The following is a 21763-nucleotide window of genomic DNA, read 5'->3' as shown; positions in this document are numbered from 1 at the left end:
CACAAACCCATCATGGGCCTAAATCCAAGGAAGCATAAAATGCTAATGAAAAGTCCAAATCAAAAGTCTAATGGCCCAACAAGGCCCAAATCTATAAACGCCAAGCCCATGTGTTCATCTGCTGAGTATGTGGGGCGTACTCAACTCGTACGCTTAGCGTACTCCGTCCGGGGTTAGTATGTGCAGTGTACCAGCTGGGTATGCCCAACGTACTTCCCAGACTACCAAACCACTTCATTAAGTACTTAAACAATTAAGACCTTTTGCCAAACTCTTAACTCCTGTCCCTAAGGGTGAATTAATACGTAAAGTTGACAACTTTACACCCATGCATGGTTTAATGGGACCCAATACTAAAAAAGAAGCTTAATAAAGCTCTTAACACTTGCATGGATCAATATCTTTCACAAAGTCCGTATTTTTATGAACAAGGGACCTCCATGGAGCTAAGATCTAACATCCATTGCTTCTGGAGTAGATCAAAGGCTCAACTTTAACTCAAAGATTGCATATAGTCGGACCTGGTGGCGAGTTCGTAATCTTATTGGACCTGGTTCGCTTCTACTCTTCTCTCAAACAAAGATAGGTAGAGGGAGATTGCGGTTCCCGACGGTGGGAGTCAGAGGGAGATGGCACCCAATAGATCTAGAGAGGTGGTGAACTACTAGATCAGGAGAAAAGGGAAAGGAAATGGTTGGCTGATTCAGGCGTTGGTCCGATGATTTCGACGACGGATGGTGACTCCGGTAATGGTCCGGTGTTCTAAGTGGGTGGTGCAAGTTCAAAATAGGCTGAGAGACATCATAGTAGGGTGAGGGCTTTTGTATTAGTCTAATTAAAAAATGTTCTCATATGTTTTCATTTGAACATACCTCTCTCTCTCTCTCTCTCTCTCTCTCTCTCTCTCTCTCTCTCTATATATATATATATATATATATATATATATATATATATATATATATATATATATATATATATATATATATATATATATATATATATATATGACAAGACATAACTAGTTATTAAATAAACAAGAGAAAAAAAGTTTGTCTATTTTTTTGTTTGTGTTTTTTCACAGCATAATTTAATTAGTACTTTCATTTGTTTTCAATTAAGATTAGTTTTTAAAAATGTTACAATCAAACAATTAACCAAATGATGACTTAATTGATATCGGGCACAACAAACGAGTGTTTATATTTAAATAGTAAAAAACATACTTAATTTTTTTTAAATAAAGATTTCTAAGAAAAATATAATCTGGAGCAATGTTGAGTTGAATATGAAAAGAAAACACATAACAAATGTAAATTTATCATTAATTGTTTGCGTTCATCTTATCAACTCTATGAAAAGGAAAAATAAAAAGTAAATTGTTTGACTTTTTATTTAAATAATATATAAAATAAAGTTTAACATATAGTTGTTTAATAGGTTGACATAAATTGTTTTAATAAGCTGTCCTTTCAATTTGGGTTTTGGTTTTGACCATTTAAATGGATCAACACCATCTATATATGTATATTGTATAAAAAAAATGTTAAAACATGTAATGCTCAGAGACACTTAGACATAGCTTATAGCTTGTAGAGAGACTGGACCCCTCATGTATCTTTTTCAACTACAACTCACATTAACCAAATAAATATTACTAAAACAAATGCTCTAAACAATATTATATTATACATTTATATGCAAGTAGAAAATTACAAAACTTGAGGGTAATAAATAGCCTAACTTCTACCAAAACTTTGAGACACCCTCTCATAAAATACAAAAAGATAATGGACACAAGGCCATTACATTTGAGTTTAACCAATAAATACATGACCCTCTAAGCGACATAAATTCCAATAGCATTCTCCACGTGCATCTTCAAAATTGAGATTTCTCGACTCTTTTCTTTTTTTAAGTATGTACAAGCCTTGACAACATACGCAAATTCCGAACCATAAAGATGACACCCCGAAGCTGCTTTGCAAGCTAAAAGCTCCACGTTACCTGTTCACAGTGCAACATGACATGTCAGACTTGTACTGTGCTTGTCAACTAGACAATAATTACAAAAAGACATAAATGCCCTCTCTGTCCTCCTCATTGAAAATGTTGTCTAGGTTGGTGGATACCTGAGGAAACTTCGGATGCGAGTATGGTTTGGGTGAAATGACGTGTCAGCCACCATCGACAACGTATTCTCCAATTCTTTCTTGATGTGTTATCTTTAAACATATCAGGGGTATTCTTGGAATGTTTTCTGGAACTATCTTTGCCTTCACCCACACAGCTTGACATTCTGTCCTCATCACATTGAGAAAGCCTTAAGAAGCAAGAAGCAAACTCTCTCCAGATATGGCAGTCTGCATATGTGGCATCTAAATGCAAAGCAATCATTTCTACTAAATTTTCCGTATTGTAAAACCCTGGAAAATTATATAATAATCAGACAAACAGGCACTTATGATTTATAGCAATCTGGACAAAAAAAAAAAACTCAAAGAAAATATATTAATATATGCTACATGTGAAAGGAAAGGTTTAAGATGATAACATACCATCATGATGAAAGCTTATTAGCTTTGAAATTGAATGGCTACAAGTTGGATCCTTTTTTAATGTCTCCTCAAAGCATGCAGACAATTTGGTTGCATCCTCATTGGAAAAATGCTCCTGAAGACTAGCTTTTAACCTTCATCATTAAAAAAAAAAAAAAGAATTTAATTAACAAAAAGTTGCAAAAATTAATCGACATAATGAACCAACTTGACACTTAAAACCCTAACATTAAGTTTTCGGCTCTCACAAATAAATAATAAAAAATGATCACCTAAAAGGAAGTGTGGCATCAGAAATCTGAACAACACTTTCCACCTCTTCTATAGCTTCCTTCACTTGATCCCCAAACAACAGCATCTGACAAAATGGAAATGGTGCAAATTTAGTTACATTGAGATAATTAGAGGGTTAAAATTGTCATTTTGCTGTTTAACTCCATAATCTTTTAATTGTATCCAATAGGTCATTAAGCTTCTCCTGTGGCATACAGTTGGCGAGACTGTTTACATTTTGTAAATGGTATTTATAGGGCGCCCATTCTTGTCATTGTATCCAACTGTATGCCACGTAGGATGCCATGTCAGAGTATTTACCGGTTAATCAGGTTAAAATTGGTCCCAATGGTGTTCAATTGAAAACACATTAGATGTTTAATGAGCAATTGAAGACAGTTAAAAGATTAGGGACTTAAATAGCAAAATGGCAATAGTTTGTGGCTAGATAGTGACATTAACCCTAAATTAGAAAGTGCAGAGAAATGCTGCTTGCCTGTATGAGAGGAAGTAAAGCCTCAAAAGCTGGTGGAGTAGAATGAAGAGCACCTCTTAAATGCTTCACTGCAGCCTTATAGTGATCAGTGTGTATTCTCTTTTGAAAAGAGATAAAATCCCCGAGTTCTTTTGTGCTTGGAAATTTCAAAGGCATCAAGAAATTTTCAAGATCTGTACAAGTATATACCAAAAGAATGCTTCAATGATTGAATTTTATTCAATACATTTTGTACAATTAAGCCCCTATTACTTACCATGAGCATAAAATATAGAACCATATCGCTTGTTGCCAGTATGAGGGAATTGAGAAGAGTCGTCAATTTGATCACTCTCAAGAGAGTTTAAATGTAGTTCTTCATATTGCATTTCCTTTTTCACATTATAATCAACCTCCATTGGAACTACTCTATTTCCATCAATTGTTTTGCCAATTCTGATAGAGGTGTTTGAATCCCTTTCGAAGGCGGAATCGGAATCTTCGACTTCAACCACACATTGTCCATTGGAATGGTCAATTCCAGACATTCCTGACTGAATGGAAGTAGAAGGTTCAAGTGAATCCTGCAATTGCATCTCTTTTTTAATGGAATTGTACCATAGATGAGAAAAGGCTAACCCCGCAACCAAATTTGCTATTGGGTCACTTGTGAAGTCTGTTTCTTGCAGAAAACTGATAGAATGCCATTTAGTTTGATTAGAATTTACAAAAAAGCCCTTATATATACAGACTAAAGAATAAAAAGAAAGGTATTTGAAGAAAATAACCTTATAACAGCCTGGTAAGCTCCATCTGAGTCACCTTGTGAAAGACAGTAAAGGAGGAATTCTAACTGTACATCAAACCTACCCTGCCAAAAATCCAAAACTTCAATAAGGGCAAAAGATAACATATTTACATAAAAAGTATGTATCAAGACTATACATACCTTTAACCACCGCCTATTTTTTGTAATTGCAAAATTCTTTTTCATCCATATTTCATATAAATGATGGATTTTTCTTGTTTTTGTTTTCGCAGATCCCATGTGTTCTAAAAGAGCCAATGTAGTCTACATTGTAAGTGCATAAACAAGTAATTAGTTGAGCAGCAATACCATAGGTTAAACTAAAAATAAGACCATATTTTGAAAACTAGGCAATGGTGATCAACAATTGTTTCATCTGTATATGATGCTGCTATAGTTGCATAAAGAATATGACAGGATAGAAACCATTCAAGGTGCTAAAGGAACAATCAGCTACCAAACTATGGGGGAGCACTGGAAGTCAAGAGAATTCCTACTAAACACTAATAATAGGACGTTTCTAGTTGATTAGATCAATTTCAAAATGCATCTCTGATTTCCAAGAAGATGCATTCTTACTAAATGGAGGAAGATTAGGCGTAATGGTACATGGTTTACAATGTGTACAGTCGCCTTCTACGAGTTAAATCAATTGCGTTAGGCTTGAATCTTGGACCATGGGACGTAGTAAGTTGATAAAGTTGAAGTATATCTGTAATTTCTTTATAAAAGGCAAATGAATATACCCAATATTTAGTCCGATTCGTCGATAAACTATTCTCTCTGTGCGTCCCCTTCAACAACACGCTCAACACGCCGGACGCTTCATCCCAATTTTGACGCCGAATCAGTTGTCGAAGAAGGTATCGCAGTTTATTCCGATGTTCCCACCGCAAACTACGCATATCTCGCCCTGAGCCTCTCTTTAAAGTATATGAGGGCTTCGTTACAGATAATATGATTCTTTTAATGTTCCTCTTCCCCGACGATGCAACGACGACTGCGTCATCGATCTTACTCCGATTCGCCTTCGTTGCTTTTCTCTTTTTCAGTTTGTTAATATCTTCGTCTTCATCGATTTCCATGGAAAGGTCCATTGGGTATACCAGTTTGTCAATACGTAGGGCTATCGCATTCTGTAGTTCGGATAGTTCGCAGGCGAGGTGCTCCCCTTATTATGGCGGCGACCGAGGAAAACTGAAAGTGAGTGCTCGGCGAGAGCGACCGAAGTATTCCGGCGGGGACGTTTGAACTCTTGCAAGGGTTTTCAATTTTGTTGGGTTTGGTTTGGCTTTGGCCCTTCATAGTTTGATCCATTTCTACTAGCAGGATCCGTCAATTCGGTCCAATAGGGTTGCATTTAAATAGTAACCATTTTTTTTTTTTTCCTAGTAGAAAACTGACCTTTGAAAAAAATTCAATTTGAGGTATATGAATCTTTTTTTTTCCTTAAAGATAAAATTTTTTGTTTGTTTTTATTTTTACTCACATTTAAGTTAAATAAATTTTATATTTCTCCATTAAAGATAAACAATTTTTAAGGGGTGTTTGGATTAGCTTTTTAGCTTATTGCTTATAGCTTATTCTTAGCCTAATAAGCTGAATTTTATCCAAACACTTAAATTAGCTTATTGTGGGAATAAGCAATAAAACACCTTTTTTTTTTTTCTATCCAAACACCCCTTAGTTTTGTCTATCTTGATTGTTGCTACCAAAACAGGTTGTTAGATGTGTTAGTTGATAAAAAGTAAAAACAATACATGTAGTTTGGGATGGATGGATTGTGGGATGAGATATATAAAAGAATGACGAAAGAAAATCTATGTAACAAATAAGTTCGGAGAGATCAACCCTAACATCTGGTTATAATAGCCTCAGTTTGAGCCATTCATTTGGTTCCCAAAATAGAAAATACCAAAAACTTGTTACCTTAAATTGTTGTTATTAAAGTTGGGAAGGTTTACCCACAAAACCCATTATATTTACAATAAATCGTTGTGACTCCAACTTTATTTTTTTCCTCATTTGTCACTATATTTTAGAAAACCTTTTATTTTTGGATCATTGGCCGGTCACCAAAAGGTCATGATAATATGTCGGTTTCGTATTTTTCATAGTTTGCATTTAGCCTCAATATTTAGCTATTTACGTATGACTTTGCAATTAACCCCAATATTTTGTTTGTTCCCCATTTGTCATTATTTTTTAGAAAAAAAAAATCATTTTAGCCATTGGCCAGCCACGAATAAGTATTTTAAAACGTAATAACTTAAAATGAAAAAAGAAAAATACGAAGGCACGAGTTGAAACTACGACCTCTCCTTGACAGGTGGGACGCGTTAGCTACTAAATCAATGACTATTTTTTGTATTATTAATCTTTGTTGTATTTAATATACACGTGTATTTTAAAATGATGAAAAAAAACTAGTGTAAGTCATGTGTTCGCGACATCTAATAAACAATATGTCATGGTAATCTTTAAGCCAATTTAAATTGTTAATTCATTCATAACTCATTTAAAAAACAATTGACTATTTCTAATGACAAGTTTATTGGGAAACTAGATACTTCTAAAGAGTTAAAACAGTGACTTCTCCTGGAGGGGTGGGGCGTGTTAGCTAGTAAGTTAATGACTTTTTTTGTATTATCAGTGTTTGTTGTATTTAATGTACACATGTATTTTAAAATGAAGGAAAAAAAAAACATAGTGTAATGTGAAACAATTTTTATTTTTTCATTCTCTCCCGATCTACACAGTCTCTTTAACCAGTCACTCATCCTCATGATTCCAAATTCCGCCTCCTCAATCCTACTTTTTCCATTTTGTCATCTGAACTTGTTATGACTTTATCTATTTCGTCTCCCAACTATTACTTTTGCCTTTCTTTTTCGGCTATCCGACTCTTACTCCTTCAACATGTTTAGTGTTTCAACCTCAAATGACATATTTCAAGGTATATCCCTAACACGAAACCCGACACGAAAATAAATGGGTTGACACAAAACGATACGTTAATTAAACGAGTCGGATTAAGGTCAAACACTTTCAACTCGTTTACTATTTCGGCACAACACGAACCTGCCCGACACGACACGACACGATTGCCACATCTAATACTGATGTTAAGATCACTGCATCCAAGCGTTGTCTATATACTAATGAAAGACTCATAGTATCCGACTATCAACCCATGAAAGCCTTTGATTTATGATCTTCGACATGTAAATCCTTTGACACATTCCAAATCTAACAAAAATATTCTCACAATTCAAATGGCCCCTAAAAGACTTTTAATATTTTCTATTATGATTATGATTACATTCATGTGGGAAATTGCCACTGGATCTAAAATTTACATTGGGTTTTGTTTAGTCTAGGTTTAGTTTGTGATGTTAAACACTTTTTATAAAGTTGGTTTTATTTAGCCTTGTTTTGATATTAGTTGGAATTTTCACTATATTTGTATGGATACCTAGAGTATATTGCTATTTCCCAATAGGTAAATTCATGGGTGTTTCATAGCACATATGTGACATCCCAAAAATACGAGCCAAAAATTTTCATTTTTAAAACATATACTTTGCAAAACATTAGAAATAAAACATTCACCGGTCATATCATTTCATAAAAGATGTTGCGTGCCTAGAAACCATTTTATAAAACATAATAATGTCATAGTACAAATCCCCAGGAAGATCTCATAGTGCGGAATACAAAGCATGTATGTGATGTGCCGCTACCGCGCTAGCTCCTTCCCCTTCGAAGAAGAGGTACCTAAAACCAAAACTGAAAACTGTAAGCACGAAGCTTAGTGAGTTCCCCCAACATACCACATACCATACAATCACATAACATACATATATTGTCAGGCATATCTGGGTGCCCGACCTACCCCTTCGGTCCTCTCGACCGGATACAGACTAGTATATCTGGGAGCTGGCCTCCCCTTCGGTCCTCTCGACCGGATACTGACTAGCATATCTGGGTGCTGGTCTCCCCTTCGGTCCTCTCGACCGGATGTTGACTAGCATATCTGGGAGCTGGCCTCCCCTTCGGTCCTCTCGACCGGATACTGGGGACTATTTCACCCCCTACTACTACCACATAACACATATATCACATAATCTATGTAGCATGGTTGGGCACGACCGCCCCTTCGCCCCTATCGACCGGTATTCTGGGGGACTATCTCCCCTTACTGTCACTAGCACATAGCATCATATCATACTAGCACAATAACATATCACAGGTAGCAGCAACCCTAGATGAATATCACAGAGACAAACATCTATCATACAATTCCTACTGGTGGGCCGGCATTGTGGCCGTAGACCCACCGCTACTGGAAGGTAACTCACCTCAAACTAGCTGCTGATCTGCGTGGGAACTGACTGTCTTCTGCTGCTGCTGCCTCGGAAATCCTCCAGCTATAATTCCCACAAAACACTCAGTCAAATACTACTAACCGACCTCAGGGTAAAATGACCATTTATCCCTAACCAAGCTAAGATTCAAAGTCAAAGTCAACTTCCAGTTGGCCCGACTCGCCGAGTTGGCTTGCAAACTCGCCGAGTTGGCTTGCCAACTCGCCGAGTCCCTATCCATTCGATTGACCATAATCCCGTCTCTACTCGTCGAGTTAGGCATTGACTCGACGAGTTTTCTTCTAACCAATGTCCAATAGTCCTTCATCCTACTCGCCGAGTTGTATGAGCAACTCGTCGAGTTCATCTTCATCCGAAGAACATGTTATGCTGAGACTCACCGAGTTGTATGAACAACTCGCCGAGTCTGTTCTTGAGGCAAGAAGATTTCCTTGGACTCGCCGAGTCAGGGTATTGACTCGCCGAGTTACTTCATGGGTGAGTCTGGCTTCCGATTCACTGAGTCACGCCCCATGACTCACTACTCCACTTCGCAAACACGAAAAGGGGGAAAACTCGGGGACTCGCGACTCGACTCGCCGAGTCTGTCACATGCAAATACTATATACTCGATTTTGCTTGAATCCAGCTCATGCCACACCTAGATTTGGGTTTCTAGGGCTTGATTAACACGTAAAGTTTCCAACTTTACGTGTAAATAAACACCAATGAAGGTTTTAGGGATCAAAATGCACTAAAAGAGTAGATATAGGGCTTTCATGCAATATGGCTTCATAAAGGTAGTGGATTCGAGCTCCTGGAGCTCAAGCATGCCTAGATCTAAAGGTTAATCAACTTATTACAGACCCTAAATCATACCCAAGCTTGGAAATGGCTCAAGAAGGACTTTAATGGAGCTATAAGGGACTATAAGCATGAAAACAGAGGGAAACTGAGTTATACCTCAAGGAAATCACTGAAATAACACCAAGATGTCTGACCTCCTTCTTCTCTTCTTGATCTACTCTCCTTTTCTCTCAAAATCTTCAAGAAAACACACCAAAGCACTTCAATCTCACAAGGAACAAGGGTTGGATGATATAGGGAGCTCTGAGGGTGAAGGGGGCGAGCTTGGGGCGCATAAGGTTGGTTTAAATAGGGTGCAAACCCTTGGAATTAGGGTTTCATCAGACAGCGGGGACTCGCCGAGTCCAGAATATGGACTCGCCGAGTCGCCAACTTAAACGTGTTCCATATCTCGTCTCTACTCGGCGAGTCGGGCCTACAACTCGTCGAGTCCAAGGCTAAAAATGCAAAACACTTAGATAAATTTCACATACCAGGAACCAGGTGCTACAACATATCTTCCCTCTATTAAGTCAAATCTTGATTTTTCAAATTTACTTCCAACTTGAATCATTTAGTCATGTTGACTTCTGAAAATAACACAAGTAGACATTAGATGTCTTGTAGAAAAAGAACCTTGCAAGACTTTGAATGAGTAATGAGACTAACCAAAAAATAGCCATGTATTGACCAAATTACTTTGGATCAAGAGTTCGAGACACTTTTATTTATATATGTTAAAATAGTTATACAAGCATAAAACCTTCTTAAACCATTCAAAACAAGTATATGATATAACATTTGAAATTATGGTTTGCTTAGAATATTAATTCATAGAGTTGACATTAGTGGAAGCTATAACAAATTTCTTCCTTTGGAAAATTCTAACCAACCGTGTGATGGACGTTTGGGTACAAAAGAAAATATATTATGTATTGAAATAATCATATGATTCCAGGGAACATGCAACAACTTTTAAGATATTTATATGAATCTGCGTAAAGAATAAAGAAGAATCTAAATGAACATGCATAGTTGTGCATGTTACCTGGTCTCTTTGGTTGCTTTCTCAATGTTGTGGTTTCTTCTGCAAGCATCAGTGATCACTGCAAATTTCAGCATTGGTGTGATTCTTGATCAAACTTCTAGGCCTGGAAAAGAGGCCAAAGTAGCCATTGAGATAGCAATTCAAGATTTCAACATCAAAATTCAAAACCAATCAGACAATTGGTCTATATCTTCAAAACTCTCGAAACAAACCCCTTCATGCAACTATTGCAGGTAAAGTATTATGCTTTTCTTAATAAAAAGTTGTCAAATTCATGTTAAAGAAGTTTGATTTGGTTGTATAGAATCGTAAGATGATGTGGGAATGCAGCAAAACATCTTATTGATGAAGACAATGTGAAAGCCATTTTGGTAGGTCATACATGGGAAGAAGCTTCTGCCATAGCTGAGGTTATCAGTGAAGCTGGTCATGGTATCCTATTATTTCTCTCACTAGCTAGTACTACTAGACAGTTAACACAGATGAATGCAGTTGCTGCCATATTACAGTCATGGGGTATACCCCAAGTTACTCTCATATACGAAACTTCACATCTAGCCTCAACAACATCGATCATTTCTGACCTCTCTCAGGCATTTCGACAAACAGGTTCTGAGCTAATCCATATCTTGCCACTAGCAACTGGTTCATCGTTCTTCGATGAAGAGCTTGACGTGCTCAAGAAACAACAACGCCAAGTCTTTGTAATTCATACGTCTTTGCAACTCGGGATTCGCCTCTTTCAAGCAGCCAAGAAGATGGAGATGACCGAAGACGGGTATCTATGGATTGCAACTAATAGACTCACAGATCTTTTTCATTCCATTAATTCCACCATGATTTCTTCACTGAAGGGTATAGTTGGAGTCAAAAGCTACTTCCCGGAAAAGACACCAGATTTCCTAGATTTCAGGAAAAGATTCCGACAAAAGTTCCGTTCCGATTACCCAGAAGAAGAACAGGACGAGCCTGGAGTTTTTGCCCTGCAAGGATATAATGCTGTGAAATTGTTAGAAAAAGTTTCACTTAAAAACTTTGATCACAAAAGACCATTCAAGCAGATTCCCTTCGAGATCGTTAACGTGATCGGAAAGGGATATCACAGTGTGTACTTGACCGAAGAATCAGGGTTTTCAGAGAATGTTGACGGTGACATCAATGGAGCAACCGCTTACTCCAATTCTATGGATAGCGTGGGACAAGTTTTGTGGCCGGTGCAACCGTGGTATGCTTAGAGAAGACGCCGAAATCTCGCCGGAAGTTTAGAGCATCGGATGAGGGTCGGCGTTCCTGGTCGATCTCTATTTAAGCAATTCGTGAATGTGGAATATAATCCCGAGAAGAATCAAACAGTAATCGGTGGATTCGTAATCACTGTGTTTGATGAAATAATGAGAGAATTGAATCTCTCATACAATTATTTTCCCTTCAATGGTTCTTACGATAAAATGATGAGAGAAATACCTGCAAAGGTCACCATCATAACCTTAACAACTCTATAACGAACCAAAACTTTTTTGCACATATCGCTAATTTGGTATTTTTTTCTCTCGAATCGTTGCAGACTTTTGACACAATAGCAGGCGACGTAACAAATGTGTCGACCTGGCATGAGTACTTGGATTTCACACAACCTTATACGGAATCAGGTTGAATATGATTGTCCCCATTCGATCCAGAGTATCTAACCGGCCATGGTTGTTCATGAAGCCTTTCACTGCAACAATGTGGTGGTTAATTGCAACAATCACCCTTTACAACGGTTTCATCATTTGGTTAATCGAGAGACCCCATTGCAAGCATCTTCAAGGCTCCATCATAACCCAAATCGGAATAGTAATTTGGCTTGCATTCACCACACTCTTCACTTTGTGAGGTACCATTTACATTTCTCTAATCTTTGATCTCGTCGTTTCACACATGATCAATTTCAGGGGACTGGTTGCATAGCAATCTGTCAAGAATGGCGGCTGTCGTTTGGCTGTTTGTGGCGCTAATCATCACACAGAGCTACATGGCTAGCTTTGCGAGCATGCTCACAACTCAACGACTCGAACCCACCACAACCAATGTTGAGATGCTCAGAAACATGAATGCAACCGTGGGGTACTGCAACGGGTCCTTTGTGAATCACTACTTGGAAGATGTTCTTGGTTTCAACAACATCAAAACCAACATCTATAATTCAATTCATAAATATGCAGAAGCCCTAAACAGTGGTGAAATCGCCGCCATCTTTCTTGAAGTTCCGGCAGCCAAAGTATTTCTAGCTCAGTACTGCAAAAGCTTCGTCAGAACCGTAGAGACATTCAAAGTTGGGGGTTTCGGTTTCGTAAGTACTTGTGAATTGTGATTGATTTTACCAAAGTCAAGTCTTTAGACCTAAAAATTCAAACTAAATCGCAGGCATTCCCCCGGGATTTTCCTAGGCTTTCGGATGCAAACAACGTAGTGATTAGGGTAACAGAAAGTGGGAAACTAAAAGAACTTGAAGATAAGTTTCTAATATCTGAGAAGTCTGTGGATGAAGAATCTTTTTCGTATATGGTATGGGTAACTTGAAGTGGTGTTATAACAAGAAGCAACAAGAAAAAGGGGTGGTGTTCATGGTGTTATAACACCATGTTAAGAGGAGATAGATAGATAGATAGAGAGAGAGAGAGGGAGAGAGACAGAGAGAGAGAGAGAGAATTTGTGCAACCAATAGAAAATCACGTTTCATCTAGTCATGGCCACAACAAGAAGCAACACAAGTAGATACAACAAGAAGGGGGGCGTGGTGTTGATTCATCTTAACGACATTGAGGATGCTCCACCTCAGCAACAACGAGATGCAACATGTCCCATACCTTATACTCTAATGAAGATGAGAGTCTTAGCCTTCGAAGCTTCTCCATACTATTTGAGTTAACAGGAGGAACATCAACGGTTGTTGTTGTCGTGTACATTGTCATGAGGACTAGAGTATTTAAAGAATATATTTAGGGATTCGTAAATTTTTTCCAACTAATATCGACATTTATGAAAGACCAACGACATCAAATGAGACAATCATCGAGAGTAGTTTCCGATGCAGAAAACCCCACACGCCCTCCGGTAGTGGACAGTGGTTGATTTGGATGGCAGGATGGTCAAATGAGACATTCATGTTGGGATCGTGGCATATATTTAGCTTATAGGAATATTATTTTTTCTTCCATTAGTGGGTGTAGGGAAACTAATTAAGGGGTGTTAGTTCATTAAAACCCGCATCCCATAAGATAATGTCACACCATGGTAAGGCTCCACCACGTTGTGGCCACCCAAAACAATATTGACATTTGTAAATTAAATTTGTACCTGAAACGGGTGTTACACTATGTGTCTATTAATGAGTCACATATCTTCAATGATAATTGTACTTTTTGGTGATTCACATACGAACATTCGTGTCTTAAGATTAATAGATACATGTTAAGATATCGTACACATTTCTTTGATAAGAATTGAAAAAGGATATGAAAGCATTGAATTTATTGTACGAATTTTAATACATCATCGTGAATCTAATGTATTATAAATAGGAGTATCGATTTGAATTTGAAGCATACCATTCAAACATAAATTTTAGAAAGAAAGAATAAAAGATATTTTGTAAGAGGGAAATATCAATTAATAAGAGATCGATGAATTACTGTAAGAACTAACTACGATATGAGATATACACCCGGTGGATCATGTGAGTGCATAGTTACTTTCAGCGTACACAATTATAGATAAAATAATTTATTACTTGAATTTCATTATGTATTATATGCTTATTTAATGTTATCTATTATGTGGATAAATTGCATGACAAGATTATGATTAACTTGGTAGGTGTTTGGGAATGCTTTTTAAAGAGACTTATTAACTTATTGAATTTCCAAAAAGCCATGAATTCCTGGTTTTTCCAAAAAGCCATGAATTCCTGGTTTTTTCCAAAAAGCCAATAAGCACTTTGAGAAGCAATCCCAAACACTCCCTTAATGGTAAATCATGAAAATAATTTTATAGCTTTATTACTAAAATTATTTTATTACCATAATTAATTTATATTTAAATTGGGTAGTGAAAGACAAATAGTGGTGTGAGGCCATGACCATTAATGCACATACTATTATGCTACAGGGACAAGGCATATGTCGAAGTAAGATGATGATCACTGATTATTCTAAACAGTCTAGTGGAACCTAGCAGACTTATTACTGTTAGACGTTAATAATCATACTTTTCATTAATTAAAAGTTAATTAAAGATAGTATGTTTAAATCATGTATTTTTAAATCGTTTAAAATGCACCTTACATATAATTATGGTAGTTTATATTTACTATATGTAAAACTAAAAGATTTTAAATTTATATATGTAATATGATTACTATGTGTATAACAATTATGCAACATGTGTCGTCACATGTTTGACTATACATTGCTAGTCAAATTAAGAGCATGTCTCATTCATGATACCATGCTATAATAGAGGTATTGTAACACCCCATTTATTAAATAAATAAATTAATAAACATATAGTAGCCCTAAAATCGATAATTATATATCCAGGGTTGGTCTCGAGGGGTTAATTGCTACTATTTTAGAAGTTGGTGGTTAAAAGTATAAGTTTTGGATTGATTTTGTAAGTATTTATGAAGGCGGGGACTAAATGGTAACTTCTGGGAGTTAATTTGAAGATAATTTGGGGCTAAGGGGCTAATTGGTAAGTTTTAGACCTAAGTTAAAAGAAATTGTTATGGAGAAGGGCCATTCCTGCCATTATGGAAGGAAGTTTGATGAGGAACGGTATTTAACTATTTCATTGCCATTCATAACCCTAAACCTAACCAATGTTCATCCGCCACCCTCTCCACCCTCCTTTTCCTCCCGACGCCATCATTTCTTCCATAGTTACTGTGCACCACCGTGCGGAGGATGCAACCCATCGAGTCAAGCCCCGTTGCCTTCGTTCCTGTTGTTGCTGGAGACGGAGACCGATGATGGAGCATAGTTCAGTCGGAAAACAACGGGAAGCAAGTCGTAGCCACCTGATGTCGCCAGTAATGTCGGAAATGGTCGGAGAAACCCCCGAGATCGGAGTGTGAGCTATGAACGAAGAAGAGCGGGTTGCGGACAACCAAAATCTAATTGTTAGACCAACTCGTTTCGCATTTCTGTCCTTCTCGAGGTGTTCGACATCACGATTGCCACTGTTGCCGTCAGAAATGGCTTCAGCCGCCACTTCAACCTGTTCCAAGTGCCAACTTCTTCCCAGTCGATGGTTTGGAAGGTGGTCTCGTATCGGGAAGGGATATACGTTACTGTGGAGGCCGTAAACCACCAACCACATTCGTCGTTGCAGTTGTTTCATCGGCCCTTTCGTCGCGCCGTCGTTTGCTTCCATCTTCCGTCGCCACCGGCCACCATGGAAGGTGGCTGTGTGCGTGTTTTACTATGTGTTTAGGTGTGTGTGCGGCTGTATTTTCCATTGATAGTGTGTGTTGTGCATGTTTTGTCTAGCCGGAAAATCATGAAAGCCACCGCCACCACGTTCCACCGCCGGCCACCACTAAGGTGGTTGTGTGTGTGTTTATGATAGTTAGTGTGTGTGTTTAGTTTTGGATTAAATCATTGTAATTGTAATTAGCAAAAGAATAATGAAAAGAAACCCTAACCACCACCGTGAGGTGGTGGCTGCCGCCTCCTGCCGCCACCAGTCGCTGTGTCGGGTAACGTTGTGCCTTGTTTGTATTGTGATTCGTTTGAGATGTTTGGACAAAGGGACTAAAACCCTAATGGGCCTAATGAACCCTAACTGATCAATAGACCTAGCTACTGGGCCTATTGGGCTACGATGGGGTTGGAAACCCTAATTAGGGTTTTGAAAACCCTAATATTGGATTTGTGGGCCTTGGACTTATCGGGACCCACATTTGGGCTATTGGAATGGGAGTTGTGTATAAAGCCCAATCACACCATATGACTTATTTAGAAGAGTGATGGACTTAATGGATTAAGTCCTTAATGGGTTAAGTGAGAAACACTTAACCGTAGTTGTCATTTTATATGAAACCCTAATTTTGGGAATTTGATTGGGAACCGCACTTGAATCATTCATTAAACTTAATATATTAATTAATAATCATTTGCAATCAACCTAAAGCAATATAGGACTTGATGGATTAAGTCCTTAATGGGTTAAATATGAACACTTAAACATAATCATCATTTCATGTAAGAAACCCTAATTTTAATTGGGCCTTGAATTGAGCCTTTCTATTGGGCTTTGGTAATTGGGTTATTAATGGGCCATCCAAGAACAAGCAAATGGACTAGAATAATTTAATGGGCTTTAGGGTAAGCCCCACATGAGGGTTTGGCCCCAATCTGGAAAATTGGGTCGTAGATGGGCTATAGTTTGGGCCTTGATGCTTATATGATATTGGGCCATTGGAAATGCCAAATGTTTGGACTAGACTATGTAGTTGGGCCTTTAATTATGACCATGTAAAGGGTTGGGTCCAATTTGGAAAACTGGGCCATATGTTGGGCTTTGGCCCATTACCTGACTTTTGGGCCTTTGGAGTGTGAGTTTGACCTTGGGCTTGGAGCCCAATTATTAATTGGGTGTTGTTTGATGTTGGCAGTTCAAGAATTTGTCAATCACCAGCCGGAGCTTCATCTGCGGGACTTCAACAGTGCCATGTGAGTTATCCTCACTATATCAACATGGTCTACGACTCCAAGGCCGACCCTTTATGGATTGTATCCGATTATGGCATGATATGTTTATTGATTACATCATGGTAGTTAGGACGGTGATATGCTTATGCTTAGTGGCCTGGTTAGGTCGGTGTCATGGTCATAGGATGATGCTATGTTAGTGACCGGTTAGGTTTGTATCGCGGTTATTAGGATGTTGCTATGATTAATGATTTTTTAGATCGGTTTGACTGTTATATGATATGGGCTAGCGTATGATATTTATGTGTACATGTTTGTTTGGTTGTGGGTTGGGTTGAGGCGGTCCTACTTTGTGTTGTAGGCTAACATACCCGACGAGCGGTCTGGATAGGCTGTAGGACCTGCGAGGCGGTCCAGTCATGCCGAAGGCTCAGGAGCGGTCCAAATAGGCTGTAGGCCCTGCGAGGCGGTTCAGTCATGCCGAAGGCTCGGGAGCGGTCCATATAGGCTGTAGGCCCTACGAGGCGGTTCAGTCAGGCTGAAGGCTCATTATGCATGTTGTTATGTATTTGTTATATGATATGGTTATATTTGTATGAGGTTGGTATTTTGGGGGAACTCACTAAGCTTGTGCTTACGGTTTCAGTTTATTGTTTCATGTGCTTCAGATATCTCGGTAGGGCGAAGGCGTGACCGTACACATTCTCGTGTTTTGGACTTATGGTTTTTGGAATACTCTGATATTAAACTATTTTGAAAACGTTTTGTAATAATTAATGGTTTCTGGATCTTTGGAAAAGTTTTAAATTGGCTTGATTTTTATGGGTGCTACAGTTATAAGGACATAACCTATAAAATGACTGTTAAATGCGTGTCCTTTCACTCACTGCCTCTTTATTTGGTTAATTGTCATTAGCCAAAAGGGTTCGGTAGGACAATGTCTCCTCAAAAGTATAACATGTAAAATACTAGAACAAAATTCTTGTCCTGGTTATATTAGTAAATGTGAATAGTTGCTAACTCATGAAAAGTAGGGTTGTTCACTATTCAGATAAAAATGAATTATCCAATTGGACAATTTGGATTGAACTATTTGGTTTGGATATTCGGATTTTTTGATTGGTTTTCACCAAAACCGAATTATTATTTTGGATTTCGGATTGGTTTTGGTTTATAAAACAAGAACTGAATAGTCCAAAAAAACCGAATAAACATTTATTATTTATCTATTTATAATATATATCTATAATTATTTATTAATTTTGTAATTTATTTTTTCAAATAGGTTCAAAACGTTTCACCCGATAAAAAAACATTAATATGCATTTTCTCTCGAAAGTTTTGTATCTATAAAATATTTAACTATAATATATCTTCTTATGAGTTGTTTATAAATTTCAAATCACAACTAAATTATTTGTTTTTGCTTCTGTGTAAAGTTCGGTAATATTATAATTATATGTTGTTTTAAAATGTTGCGGTTTTTGAAAACCGAATTATAAAAACCGATCCAACCGAATTGTAATTGGATCGGATCGGATCGGATTTGAATTTAATTTGGACAATTCGGATCCATGTTTTGAAAACCGAAATCAATTTGGATTTACTTGATTGGATCGGATCAAACCGATCCATCTAAACGAACACCCCTAATGAAAAGCACACATTATTTCTTATTGTCTATTTATGGAGCGTGTGTGGTTAAGCGTCACATAAACTTGATATGTAAGAAGAAGATGATGTGACACTTGTGGTTGTGGTTTGTTGGCGAATCGTGTGTGTGGTTAACCGACACGTCAATTAGAGAACCACACCATACTCAAGGGGTTGCACATTTTTGCATGGTTGGTTCACAATCTTATTTGTGAGACCTTAGTATCCCAACCACAAATAGAGGACATGCAAATCCGATATTAACATGCAATTAATAGTATTAATAGATCTCAAAAGATGTATGACTTTCATGGATATTGAAACTCGCAAAGTGCATTGCTTACCTAACTAATTTCATGGTGTGTTGATGACACCCCTCTACACATTGCAAAGCCAAATATGGATCCCATCCTTAATAAACAATAAATTTGGGTTGAAAATTATTTAAATGATAAATAATACAAACAAGAATGAAATTAATATTGAATGATGTCTACAAGATAATCCACTAAAATCTACTGCTCAAAGGATTAGTTGGAATGATGATCAATCTAATCCAAATTCGTAGTTTGAGAATAGTTTTCATTTGTGAATAGAAAAATCATGCCTAAGACAAAGCTCTTCCTAAGGTTCCTCTAACCAAGACCCGATAACCGGACTCCGCATTCACATCACCAATAACAAGACAATGTTACAACCGATCTCCAACAGAATATTATGTAATAAACAAATGAGATATGTTTACAGGAAAAAACCATCTTGATGTAGAAAGAGTGTATGTATGGGGGAGAAAGAGAGCTCCAAAGTTTGGAGATTAAACCCCGTCAACCTCATAATGTGGAATGATGGCTCTATTTATAGGGACAATGAAGGCACCATAAATGACAATGGGGAATAAAGCTTGCTATGGATTATTCCGCACATGCTTTTCTACTCGATTGGTGCTATGCTTAGCCGATGTTGTCCCGCTCATCAAACCTTATCCTACACAACCTAGTGTTGCTCTGCATGGCTAGAATCAACACCTTGGTCAATTTAGTCACTTCAGTTAGGTCATGAATGGATCCAACACCATTAGTTGTGTAAATAACAAGAAGTGGTAGTTAAAGGGTATTTTTGGTAAAATTTGTTTGTAACTAGAAACTGAAAGTTTGTAGTTGGTAGCTGCTCTACAAGCTAGAAGACATAAATTTTACGTGCAAAAAATAGAAGTTTTCAACAAAAGTAATTATAATCTTTTAAAATGTATAAAAGAATATATCTACCAATAGCTCTAAAAATTTCTTGAAGTACAATTTGGATTAAAAGTTTTATTCTAAAAATAAAAGTTTGACCGCAAACAAAGTTTTTAATTTAATTCCAATCATTTAAATAAAAAAATTAAAATCTAAAATTTTATAACAAAAAATCGAAAGCCAGGAAGTAGGGGTGTTCGTTTGGATGGATCGGTTTGATCCGATCCAATCAAGTGAATCCAAATTGATTTCGGTTTTCAAAACATGAATCCGAATAGTTCAAACTAAATTTAAATCCAATCTGATCCGATCCAATTACAATTCGGTTGGATCGGTTTTTATAATTCGGTTTTCAAAAACCGAAACATTTTAAAACAACAAATAATTATAATATTATTAAACTTTACACAAGAAGCAAAAACAAATTACTTAGTTGTGATTTGAAATTTATAAACAACTAATAAGAATATATATTATGGTTAAATATTTTATAGATAGAAAACTTTTAAGTGAAAATACATATTAATGTTTTTTTATCGGGTGAAACATTCTTATTTGAAAAAATAAATTACAAAATTAATAAAAAACTATAGATATATATTATAAATAGATAAATAATAAATGTTTATTCGGTTTTTTTGGACTATTCGGTTCTTATTTTATAAACCAAAACCAATCCGAAATCTAAAATAATAATTCGGTTTTGTTGAAAACCAATCCAAAAATCCGAATATCTGAACCGAATTATCTAATCCAAATTGTCCAATTGGATAATTCGGTTTTATCGGAATAGTAAACAGTCCTACCTACATCGGAATAGTAAACAGTCCTACTTACCAGGGGTGAAAAGTGAAAACGGCCCGTTTTTAGGCGGCTGACCGGAGTGGTCCTACTCTGCAGTCTGCACCATGTCCAGCCCTACTGTGGAACCTTTGACCGTTACAAGATTTTCTTCTTCTTCTGTCATTCCGGCCCAAATTCTCCCGATATCGCTCGTTCTTTCCTTTTGATGGTCGTTTCGGGGTGCTTCCGATCACTTGAATATAAAGATAGTCGCAATCGGGTCTCATCAACCAAATGATGAGGCTGGTGTAAAGGCTGGTGATTGCTGCTATTAACCACCGCATTTTATCAGGTCTCTCGATCAACCAAATGGTGAAGCCATTCCAAAGGGTGGCTGCTGCTATTGACAACCACATTTTAGCACTGAAAGGCTTCATAAACAACCATAGCCGGTTTGATGATTTGGATTGAATGGGATTGGGGACAATCATCTCCAAAACTGATTCAATGCACGGTTGCGTGAAATCCAAGTACTCGTGTATTCTCGACAATGCATCGTAATAATCATATGCCAGATTCAACGGTCTCTGAAAACCTTGATTATTCTGCTCAAGTGGTATTTTGAGATCAAAGTTTTCAGGTGAAATTAGTTCAAACAATTCCCCGACACTATTATATCCTTGCACGGAGAAAATTCCAGGTTCGTCGTGCTCTTCTTCTGGGTAATCGGAACGTAACTTTAGTCGGAATCTTTTTTTGAAATCGAGGAAATCCGGCGTGTTTTCCAGTAAGTAGGTTTTAATTCCATCCATACCCTTCAGCGAAGAAATCATGGTCGAATTAATGGAATGAAAAAGATCTGTGATTCCATTCGTTGAAATCCACAGACACCCGTCTCCTGCCATTTCCATCTTCTTGGCTGCCTTAAACAGGCGAACCTTAATAAGTTCCAGCGACTTATGAATTACAAAGACTTTCACTTCTTGTAGCTTGAGCACCTCAAGCTCTTCTTCTAACAAGCACGA

At 37.3% G+C, this 21763-nt stretch overlaps 1 protein-coding gene and 1 pseudogene across 2 annotated transcripts; one reads left to right on the top strand and one right to left on the bottom strand.

Annotated features, from left to right (window-relative positions):
* Nucleotides 1-1636: 1636 nt before the first annotated feature.
* Nucleotides 1637-20928, bottom strand: LOC111919979 (uncharacterized). Of its 2 annotated transcripts, none has more exons than XM_042902908.1 (9): nt 20793-20928; nt 4253-4375; nt 4092-4174; nt 3581-3996; nt 3325-3497; nt 2828-2913; nt 2556-2689; nt 2130-2423; nt 1637-2004 (listed from the first exon to the last, which is right to left on the bottom strand). In XM_042902908.1, exons 2-9 carry the CDS (start codon nt 4349-4351, stop codon nt 1838-1840), a joined length of 1452 nt encoding a protein of 483 aa, XP_042758842.1. In that variant the 5' UTR covers nt 4352-4375; nt 20793-20928; the 3' UTR covers nt 1637-1837. The 2 variants fall into 2 exon arrangements, with proteins under 2 accessions (XP_042758842.1, XP_023771320.1); XM_023915552.3 differs by lacking the exon at nt 20793-20928 and adding an exon at nt 4858-5408.
* On the top strand, nt 10352-13357 carry LOC111920011 (glutamate receptor 2.8-like; annotated as a pseudogene).
* Nucleotides 20929-21763: the final 835 nt, after the last annotated feature.

Source organism: Lactuca sativa, chromosome 5 (genome assembly GCF_002870075.4).
Source record: "Lactuca sativa cultivar Salinas chromosome 5, Lsat_Salinas_v11, whole genome shotgun sequence".
NCBI lineage: Eukaryota > Viridiplantae > Streptophyta > Magnoliopsida > Asterales > Asteraceae > Lactuca > Lactuca sativa.
The sequence above is the reverse complement of the archived record's forward strand: the minus strand, read 5'-3'. Positions and strand labels throughout refer to the sequence as shown.